At 45.4% G+C, this 11,283-nt stretch overlaps 1 protein-coding gene across 1 annotated transcript; it reads right to left on the bottom strand.

Annotated features, from left to right (window-relative positions):
• Window positions 1-4,783: 4,783 nt before the first annotated feature.
• Window positions 4,784-8,972, bottom strand: LOC125529770 (eyes absent homolog). Its single transcript, XM_048694188.1, has 6 exons — window positions 8,782-8,972; window positions 7,751-8,003; window positions 7,414-7,581; window positions 6,300-6,393; window positions 5,563-5,718; window positions 4,784-5,442 (listed from the first exon to the last, which is right to left on the bottom strand). The coding sequence occupies exons 2-6, from the start codon at window positions 7,994-7,996 to the stop codon at window positions 5,192-5,194; spliced, it is 915 nt and encodes a 304-aa protein (XP_048550145.1). The 5' UTR covers window positions 7,997-8,003; window positions 8,782-8,972; the 3' UTR covers window positions 4,784-5,191.
• Window positions 8,973-11,283: the final 2,311 nt, after the last annotated feature.

Below are 11,283 nucleotides of genomic sequence, written 5' to 3' on the forward strand. Positions count from 1 at the left end.
ATCGCCAAGCTTGCCTTCCACGCCAAGGAAAGTCCCATCCGGACACGGGACGAAGTCTTCAATCTTGTATCTTCATAGTCCAGGAGTCCGGCTGAAGGTATAGTCCGGCTACCCGAACACCCCCTAATCCAGGACTCCCTCACTCACCATCACGCGTCCAGAGATCGCCTACGCCGTCCAGCAAATCTGCTTGCACATGCATGACCCGCGCGAATGCCACCTCGCGCTTGTCAAGCGCGTGCTCCGGTACGTGAAGGGCACCTGCGCACTCGGGCTTCATCTTCGCGCCTCGACCATGCTCGACGTCCGTGTGTTCACCGACGCGGACTGAGCCGGCTGCCCCGACACCCGGCGCTCCACGTCGGGCTTCTGCATCTTCCTCGGCGATGCTCTCGTCTCCTGGCCCTCCAAGCGCCAGGCGACCGGATCGCGCTCCAGCGCCGAAGCTGAATACCGCGGGGTCGCCAACGCGGTCACTGAATGCATCTGGCTCCGCCAGCTCCTCGGCGAACTCTCCGCTCCGGTGACCAAGGCGACACTGGTGTACTGTTACAATGTGTCCGCAGTCTACCTGTCAGCCAATCCGGTGCATCATCGCCGCACTAAGCATGTGGAGCTGGACATCCATTTCGTGCGCGAGCGCGTCGCCCTCGGCCACTTCCGTGTTCTTCACATCCCCACGCGCCAACAACTCGCCGACATCATGACCAAAGGCCTGCCATCGGATGTTTTCTCTGAGTTCCGTCCAGTCTTTTAGACACTAGGTGTAGCGTGTGTGTATATGATCGTGGCGCACGATCCCAGGTAGTGGATCACCACATGATCTCCCTGGCTGGCCCTGTAATCTGTACATAAGACCCAGCCGAGAGCTTAATAAAAGTGTGGTGAATCATTCCTCCTAATCCTTCTCTCCTACAGGAGGGAGTAACAGATCGACAAAGTTTTGTGTCATACTGCTTTGATAATTGCAGTGATTATGGTGAACTTCTTGAGGATGTCTATGTTCCAGTTGTCTGAAATCATTAATGAAAAATCCTGTTACCTTTTGTTAGCTTTTTGGATTTGCATGGAACGCCATGGTTTTTGTCAAATCTTGTTTCAGAAAAAAGATTGGAAATTAATCAATGGACATAAATACTCTATGGGTGGAAGCAAGCGTTATAAAAAGTACTCTATGGGTGGAAGCCAGCGTTATAAAAATCCTGTTACCTTCCTTTTAAGTATTTAGGTCTTCCCCTGCATTATAAAAAGCTTTGTAATGCTGACCGGAAGCCAGCGGAAGAAAAAGTAGAGAAAGGAGTTGCAGCGTGGCAGGGGGCTCTTTTATCTATGGGTGGTAGGCTTATCCGTACTGAAACTTGCTTGAGTAACGTCATTAGTCATTTACTTAACTTTTTCCGTCTACCAAAGGGAGTAGGCAAAAGAATCGACTTCTTTCGAGCTCGGGTGCTTTGGCAAGAGAAAGAGGGGGTTAGGAAGTTTCATTTAGTTAACTGGCTTGATGTCTGTCAACCTAGAGACCAAGGGGGGTTGGGTGTTACTAATCTGGATATCAAGAATATTAGTATTTTGTGTAAATGTCTCTGGAGACTTGAGAATGAAGATGGAGATTGGCAGGAGATGATTAGAGCAAAGTATTTGAAGAGGAAAACTTTGTCTCAATGTGAGTCATCTCCTGCCAACTCTCATTTCTGGAATGGTATCATGAGTGTTAAAGATATCTTTTACAAATGCTGTCAGAGAATTGTTGGAGATGGGTGTAAAACTAGTTTTTGGGAAGATGCTTGGATCCACAACAAGCCTCTCTGTCAACTTTTTCCTCGCTTGTAGAAACTTACTTTCCATCAAAACATTACAGTTGCTAAAGCATTTGAACAAGATTTTAACTGCATTAGATTTAGGAGATGTTTATATGGGGAGACATTGGATATGTGGAATAAACTTCTAGATATGTGCGGTCAGGTTGTTCTGAGTGAGGAACCTGACAAAGTCAAATGGCTTTTGACCAGCTCTGGCCAGTTCTCTGTTAAATCTCTTTATCAATATATTATTGCTAGGAGAGTAGTGTTCCCTTTTAAATTTCTGTGGAAACTGAAGGTACCTTTGAAAATTAAGGCTTTTATTTGGTTAGTTATCAAAGGGAGGATCCTGACCAAGGACAATTTGTGTAAAAAAGGCTGGAAAGGCACCAACAAATGTGAATTTTGTGATGCCAATGAACGTATTGACCATCTGTTTTTCACTTGCTCTTTTGCTCGGTTTCTTTGGAATGTAGTTGGGAGTGCTTTGGGAAATCCCTAAACACCCCTGTCATTCTTTGACTTTTGCCAGAATTGGCTTCCTAAATATACTGGGAAAGATAGAGTGGTTATAGATATTGATACGGCTGCTTTATTATGGTCGATCTGGAAAACAAGAAATAAATCTTGCTTTCAAAGTTCTTTATCTAAAGATCCTACTGATATTATCTTTTCCTTATGTTCTGTGTTGGATTCGTGGGGTGTGCTACAGAAAAGAGGAGTGCAAAAAACTCTTAAGGAAGTGACCAAAAGGTTGGCCCAGATAGCGAGGGACGTCTTCAAGCGTGCTTACAGTTGGGGGCCTGCTGTACGGAGGCTCTGTTGATCAAGTGGTGATAGATGTAGCATTTGCGATGATCTCTCTTGTTCTTTTGCTATAACACCATGTAGGTGCAGAGTTTGGTATCTCAGGTTGTAGTGAGTTATTTCACATGATGCAAAAATGAAGCTTTTTGTTGATGAGCTTCAAGATGTTGATGAGCTTCAAGATGTTGTAGCATCCTGTAGGTGCAGTTGAAGTGCCTCAAGATGTAGGAGTAGTTTTTTTTCATGATGCATATGTTAGGCATCGAAAAAAGTTTAAGTCTGTATGAAACTTGATTCGTATGCTGTGACTCCATTTTCGTAATGAAAATGGGGGCCGCGTGGCCCTTCTGATGGAAAAAAAAATACTCTATATATGATGATGAAGCATTATTCCTATTATTCCAAATGGAAGTAGAATTGACGTTGCAACATTAATACTGTATTTTTTTTCTGGCAGAAAAAAGCATGTCATGAATCAGTCCAGTCTGTATGGTGATAGCAAGGCAATGCTGAGATTCATCAGCATCTGTAGTTCATCGCCTTCCTTGACCAGCGCCTCCGCCCCCGGTATATGAAGAAGAGCAAGCCCGCGGTAGCCCCAGGCCTCGTTCGCCTCGTCCACACATTCAGGCAGCTCGAAGTTTAGGGGCCCGTCGTTGTCTTCGTCCTCGCTTCTCCTGTCACCCTGGTAGTCCCTCATCAAGGCGTCGCAGAAGTTGAGGATGCCCGCGGTGGCCGTGTAGTCCAGCTCGCAGGTTCTGAGATGGCGTGCTGTCGTCGACGTGCTGTTCTTGGTGCTGTGCAGCATCTTCTTGACGTTGCCACCGGCGGTGACAACACGCTCCTTGAGGATGTCGACGGGTATGAGCGCCAAGTCGCGACGGTCCTTGGCGTCGGCGCTCCGGTTGTCGGAGAGGAGGGTCGAGATGCAAAATTCCGCGGTCACGTAGTTGTAACCTTCGTTGTAGCTCTTGGACCAGTTCGCGGCATTCTTGCACGCTTCCAGCATGAAGTCAGTAGGCTTGGGCTTCTTGCCACCGACATCGCCGCTGCTCTGAGCGGCCATGGCCGAGGAAAGAAGAATGATGACCATGGCAGAGAAGACGGTGGTGGTCATATGTGATGTTGCCATTGCCGCAAGGCCTGCGAGAAGCCTTGAATTGGCTGGGTGTGGTGGGGATAAGTGGATAGAGACCGATGCCTAAGGCAGAAATGGTTGGATGGTTGGATGGATTGAGGTGATATATGCATAGGTATTTATACAAACCAGGTATAGTGGGGGTTCGTGAATGCAAGTATCCAGTTTGGCAGTGGATATCCAAAGGATTAGTGTATATTTAGTGCAGAGATATGTAGATATTTTGATGCTCACTTTGGATCTCCTGATATTAGTGCTAGTTGTATGCTAATGCAACACAGCTTGATAAGGATTTCAAAATGATCAGTGTTGGTCTTATGCTTTTGCTTGCGCGGATGTGTTGGTGATTCATAAATGCAGTATACAGTTTGAACATAGGTATCAGAATGACTATTGTTTAGGTATGCACAAATATGTTGGTTCTCATTTTGGATATCCTCGTATTAATGCCTTTTCTATTCACAGATATGATAGGTGCTCATTTTCATGGCGTATCTCCATGTATTAATACAGACTGAACTTCCATAGATTTATTGAAGCAACACCTCTTCATCTTGGACACCTAAGATACTAATCAATGCGTCAGGGGAAACTATCACCTTTTCATCTTGATAAAAACAATTTTCTTCCAGATCTCAACTGCAAGAAGTTGCCATTTTGGTTTAAGATCGGCTGAGAAACATTGTTGTTCATTCTTCAGTGTTTGTTTGTCATTTGATTTGTACTTCCTCCGTCTGGAATTGGTTGTCGCTTAAATGGATGTATCTAGCATTGAGTATAAGATTGAAGATTGATTTAGACACACTGTTGTTATCTCTTCAATATTTGTTGATTAGCTCTTGTTCTCGTTTCATGGGAAAAACAGTAACCGAGGAGTATTTGTAACATGGATCTGCCCAAGTCTGACTCCAGAAAATAGAAAAAGCCCGACTCCAAAATCCCTGCAAAAATAAAAAGTCTGCCTCCTGAAATGTACTGCATGGATTTCACAGGAAACACTTGGTAACAAATTGTAAAAGAACTGCCTGCAAACCAAAGAGGTAGTCAAGGATTTGGCATTTCAGGGGACTAGAATGAACTTTTCGCTGGACCAGAATTCCCATGTACACCATCAAATCTGAGATGCCAAAGCACAAAGATACAGACTTGCCACAACAACCAACCAACGGTTACGACTTACATCAGCAGACGATTCCCCAGATGACAGTAAGGTGGGCAAACACTGGCAGAATTCAATTCAAACATGCCGGAACGGATCAAACTATATGGTCGGGCGCTCTTTATTTATCTCACAGGCGTCTCCGGATCCTCCAGGCAGGGAGGGCAATATGCCTCCTATATATATGGTATCTCCACTATGCGGTTCCATTGAACTATCACCTGACTGGACTCCTCGTCCATGGCGACTGATGCCTCAAGACATCTATGCCGCCTCGCGCACCAGAGGTCAACCGTCTTTGCCCGATGACTGGTACACGGCGTCCATGATGCCATGGATCGTCGACAGGCTCAGGCCGGGGAACCTGTGAGGAGCATCGGGGCGGATCTCGATCTTGACGAACGGCCATTTCATTATGGAAGCTGCGCTGCGCTCCTCGGGGCCGTCTCCAACCGCGCAGAAGCGGACGTTCGGGCCGCCATGGCGTTCCTTGATCCACTTGAAGCACTGCAGCTTCCCCGATTCCCACGAGCTGTAAACTGCTCATGCAAGGAGACAATTTGTTGCCATTAGTATATTTCAGGTAACAGATTCACAGCTTGCAATATGCAACACAGATGAAGCGGTCGAAAACAGTTCTGACAACATTAGAGACGAACCATTATCTGATGAGACCACATCGTCCAGGCGATACAGCAAACATTTGGCTATGCTCGGAACCAGGGACCCTGAAGTAACTATGCAATTGATACTTGAAGATTTGACAACAGGCTCAGCTGTTGATTTACCCAGCGCTTCTTCCAGCAACTTATGAGCTGCATAGCAGGGGAACGGTATTGAGTATTCAAGCATACAAAATTGAATCAATAGTAAGCTTAGATTGTACATGTAATTCAGTTTTTTTAGAGTAGGCAAACAATTTCAGTGCAGAGAAAGGTTATTAAAGTTAACAAGAATGCTATCAAAGGATAACATCACTTGAACATATTTCCCAACCAACGGTACATACGGAAACCCAAAAACAAAATTCTAGATTGTAACATATTATTCATTACGTAATGTATTCTCTTGGTGGTAAACATGTATAGCATGATCATAGCATAATCTAGTGCGCCAAGAAACTGAAAGCACCCTCTTCTTTTCCACTTACTGAAAGTAGAAAATTCAGCAGTCTCTTGATTTGATATTACAGTTATTATCTTGGATTACATAATTTGCATTAAGCAGCGCTATTAGGCACTAGCCGACTTTTGGAAATAATACTTATAGCCACAATGGATGTCCACAACCTTTTTTGGCCAACCACAAACAAAATATCAGAAGTATCTCTTGATTGAATATTGATACTTTCTCATTAGCAAAAGAAGTTCCCCCAAACTAGTATGAATCAGAATACCTGAAGAAAGCCAGCCATCAGTATATTTGTCTGTTGAACTATACAAATCACTCCAGACTTTGAACATGCGGTGGTCCAGAATTTTTTGCAAACCCTGAAGAAACACCAACGCAGCTGAGCTTAGTAGTTCAAACATGACACAAACAGAAATAGTAGAATGCAGAAATTAATGACTGCAGCAATAATAAGTCCAAAAGTTGCAACTAAACAGAAGCTGAAGAGCATTCAATTACCAAATGATGGCAGGGAAGTGTTTATTCAGTTACGATGCTCTGAAAATACCCAGTACAGAACTTACGAGACCTCATATTTACTTACCATTTCTAAACCAAGTTTTTTGCTAAGATCTAAACCTCTGTACAAAAGTGCTTGCAATGAAACACAAAACTGCTGGTGAATCACTGCAGAAGGGGCATCTTACCATTGTTCTGGTGTCCACTTAATCTCATATACCTACTGCAGTTCAGCTGCCTGATCCTAATTTACAGAACACAGACACTTTCTTGACATTGCCCATCACCTTGATGCAAGACCACCCCCACCCTCACGCAAAGCCAAAAAAGGAAAAAAAAAACTATGGTAACTATTTAAATACGGTCAGTGCTTAATATAAAGCTCTTGCAGAAATAACCAGATGTTTATTAGACTACCACGCAGTCTGGAAGCTCATAAGGAAAAAAATCTTGACATCTCTAAACAAAACTGGATGTCTTGTGTTACAAGATCAGGATATGCACGTCGAAGGAGTTGTACGAACAAAAAGTTTGCACACTGAATTGCCTAACATAGCACTACCACTTTCTACACACCGTCGAAAATTAAGGCCAAGTACAAACATCACAAGGATTAGGCCTGAGCACTATCAACCAAATACCACAAAAGAAGATGTTGCTACAGAAAACAGAGACTGCTACTATATGAATTCACTCATCATGTTATATGAGTTGTTCAGTCATTTTCATGAAACGGAATGAAATATTATAGTTTTTACAAGAGTAATATGGACATTGGATGTCAGCATATGTAGAAGGTCACTTCTAAATGCAACAACACTGCTTAATCATTTAACAAAAGTTGAAGGAAATAGAGTGAGATAAATTAATTATTGTGACACCTTTGCATACTTGTCTCCAATAGCACGATGCCTGTAGGCAAGCTTCCTTTTATTCACATCATCAAAAGGAGAACTAAAGCAGTCGGCCTCAAAATCATATTTTGTCAAGTCTTTCCCATCATCATACTCATGTAAACAACTGAGATAGGGTTGATTGTAGTTCTCAATCTGCATACGTGAGAGAACAAGACTATCAGTAGATAGCAATGACATATAACATGGACACACATTGTAAAATGTGCAGCCAGATGGCCTATCCATATGCACAATGACGTGCATAGAGAAACACATTGCTCTAGTAAGCTGTCAGCAGACAAGATTTGAGGTGTCGACTGACCTCCTCATAGAAGAAGTGCTCATCGCAGAGTTCAAGAATGATGTTCTCCCAGCGCTTGCCTATTTCAGTACCTTTTTCATGGTCCTTGAGGCCCTCAAAATGCCCGGCAAATGACCCATCTAGCAGGGACTTGAGCAGAATAAGTGTTTCATCCAAGTCCCACACGTACACGTTGATAGGCTGATCTGCCGCAGCATCACCAGTCGAAGCTTGGCTATTAGCTGAGGCGGGGTCAACCTCCTCCATTCGGCACCTGTCGACAAACACAGATCACGTCACGCTAGAATCCACGATTGTACGGATGAGCTAAAATCAAGCAACGCCGTCAGTCGAAGGGCGCCGCTAGTTACAAAATATCATTCTTATGTTAACATGCACGCTTGCGCTAGACGGCAAGACGGAAGGCCGCGCCCAATCCTGAAGCTCGATGCTATCATATACTAGACTAACTACATATGCCCCCTTCCATTTGAATGAAAAAAGAGGGCCTGTCCGAGAGGAAATAAAGAAAAGACAGAGCCGAGCTGTTTCAAGAATTCATTCCCCTTGTACAACCCCTGTTGTGTGTTGGGAATCATCGCCCCCTTTTCCCCGGAGCAAGGTGCTGCCATCTTCATCAGATCAAGAAGGATCCCTCTTATCCTAGACCTACGGCACAAGGCATTCAGTTGAACTGAACCCAAGTAAAGTATCCTCTGGAGACTGGAATCAGCTGGCAATTGGTGCTTCCACAGGCCGGGCCGCAACGAATTGGATGGATTTGATTGGGGTGGGCTGGACTGGATTGGAGTACCCTTCCACCCCATAGAGATCTATTTCGGAGTAGATCGCCGAGGGCGAGCAAAGAGAGCACCAGAGCTAGACTGATCTCCCGCGATAACCCAATCCAGGCCAGCAGGTTAGGGTTCGCCACCAGCGCAGCGAGATAAAATCAATCCGGAACCCGGGCGGATCTGAACTCCAAGCCGGCGAACTAGAGAGGGGGGGAGGAGGGCAGCCAAGAAATCTCCGTGCTCGGCATGTGGCTGTACCTGGCGGAAGATTCGGCGAGGACCAGGCAGGCGTAGCGGGGCGCACGGTCCCGGAGGATCCTACCACGGAGGAGGACGGCGGCGGAGGCGGTGGCGCCGGAGATGCGAAGCCGGCGGCGGCGGGAGATGGAGCTCTGACGAGTAGGGAGTAGTATGTTTTGTTGTTGCTCTGCTCTGCCCTGCTCTCTATAACTATAAGAGACAGGGACGGAGATATGGGGAAGAAGAAGTAACGTGGCTTCATCTCATCCGTTGAAAATGATCAAGGCTTTTCGTTTGGCCTCGTGACCTTGCAAAAAGGAATTTGTCATATCTGCGTGCATGATTTTATCTTTCTTTTTCTTCCATCAAAATATACTTTTGAGGCGACCTTTTATTAGCTCGATCACCGCCCATGATTATTTTTCTAGTAATGTGTGATCGACATCGTAGTTGTTTTGGGGGCTCATGGGCAATTCTTGTGTCATCGCAAGGCCAATCTAGACGTTCGTATCTCCCGTTTTGTCACTGCGTGGTCGTGGCTCTTTAGATGCTCACCGCCAAGCAACCTCTCTAGTGACCGCCTCAGTGCGTCTGTGTGTGGCTGACTGTTCTTGTGGAGCCAATCTAGCGTTTACGCCTAGAAGAGAACACCAAAACTATCAGTATGGCGTCACGCGATCGTGAACTCTTATATGATCGCATGATTGGCATTGTCGCACCAACTCTTATAAGTGAGCAATACAAGATGTTTTACCCGCAAAAAAAAAAAATCAACGAGTTCGCGTGACCCCTCGTTGTCGTCTTTCCTTCCTCTTCGTGGTGGCCACATAGACCACGGGGATCCTTTCGCAGAACACAATATCACAGATGGATAGAATGCAAAGAGGTCAGAGTATTTGGTACCAAGAGGTTGGAGGGTCATATAAAGGTACGAGCAGTTATGCTGATGAATATCATCAGGTGACGGTGACAATCACCTTGGTCAGAGGGGCCTAGTCGACAATCAAGTGGGAGAAGTGGATTCTTTTTGCCATTTTTATGCTTGGTTTTCGAGAGAAAACTTATGTAATAAAATTTAACTATCAAAATCTACTTCTTTAATGCATAGTCTGCAGCGGGAGCAAAAACTATACCATGCCATCCACATTGATTAAATTTATGGTCAAACCTAAATCTGAGAAAGTGCGGGTGCACTACATTATCGAAAGGAGGGAGCATCAACTAAGTGAGTCAATCGCGACATGGCATGCATGGTGAGCTTCCTAAATTTGGTAAAAAGAATGGTGAGTCACTCGCCTGATACAACAAATCGGACAGTTTTGTCTACAAATGCTTTGAGTGACATGTAAGTTTTGTACACAGGACGATGAAGCTATTGGACAAACAGGGCACGTGGCAGGCCAGATAGGCCTATAACTTTTTGCAGCGCCTGTCGATGTCACGATGCAGACGTGACGTGTCACTTGCCCTGCTCGATCAGGTGCTTGAATCGGAGCCACGTCAGTCGACACGCTCAGCCACGCGTGATTGCACGCTTCCCTGCTACCTATGCTACACTAGACTAGACTAGAAAGCCATTTGCTTAAATCACTTTATGACTACGTCGTGATGATTTTCAGTTTCAGGTGACAGTGGCTTATCATCAAGCAATTGTCAATATGCCCATCTCAAAACCCTTTTGAGACAACTTTCTCTTGCAAGTTGCATTTGATTCTCGCTTTCTCGAGTAATATTATATATACGTCGACTAGAGCCAAATTGTAGGCGCAATATTAGAGTCTAAAACAAGGTGTGTTTGGAAAAGTAGATATGACGGAGAAGTATCAGCCGGCTCCGGTATGGGAGCGATGACATTGATGGGTCGACGGTTTGTTATGGTGACGGCAATGGTCGTTCGGTGATCCATGGACCTCGATGTAAATTTTATTATGTTTGAGATCTTTTATACTTCTAATGAATCTTAATAATAGATCTAATTTTTTTTAAGATACATTAGTAGAAAACAGGGCTTTGGTTCGGGCAGGGAAGCTCATTACTCCCAGTTCAGTCACGAATCGGGATCCATGGGGACATTCGTCCCGGTTCTTTAGCCCAGGGGGCCCGGCCGGGGCCTCGTGGGCATTGGTCCCGGTTCGTATGGACCCATTTGTCCTGGTTCTAGGCACGAACCGGGACCAATGGGCCTCGCTCCTGGCCCATAAACATTGGTTCCGGTTCTTGGCTCGAACCGAGACAGAAAGCTGGTCTTTAGTCCCTGTTCCAGCCACAAACCGGGACTTGAGTTCGACCACGCCATCGCGGCCCCGTGGTCATGCCAGCACACAAGCCGGCATAAAAAAAAGGAAGGCGCTCGCGGCCACGAGATCACTCGTCGGTGAACTTGAGCATGTCGTCCTGCATCTTCTTGAAGCACGGCCTCTTCCTTGGCGACACGATGTTGATATCCACCTTCATGATCTCCACCCCGGTCATCATGCTCGTGAGAGCCACTTCTTTCGCCTTGGTCTTGGCGTTGGCGGC

This window comes from Triticum urartu, unplaced genomic scaffold (assembly GCF_003073215.2).
Source record: "Triticum urartu cultivar G1812 unplaced genomic scaffold, Tu2.1 TuUngrouped_contig_5833, whole genome shotgun sequence".
NCBI lineage: Eukaryota > Viridiplantae > Streptophyta > Magnoliopsida > Poales > Poaceae > Triticum > Triticum urartu.

Excerpts from the sequence above, each read along its gene's own strand:
- LOC125529770 (XM_048694188.1), bottom strand. The coding sequence starts at position 7,996 with ATGGAGGAGGTTGACCCCGCCTCAGCTAATAGCCAAGCTTCGACTGGT. Across the intron at positions 7,582-7,750 it reads AGCACTTCTTCTATGAGGAG|ATTGAGAACTACAATCAACC; the intron begins GTCAGTCGACAC and ends TCACGTATGCAG. Across the intron at positions 5,443-5,562 it reads TGTGGTCTCATCAGATAATG|TTTACAGCTCGTGGGAATCG; the intron begins GTTCGTCTCTAA and ends TTGCATGAGCAG.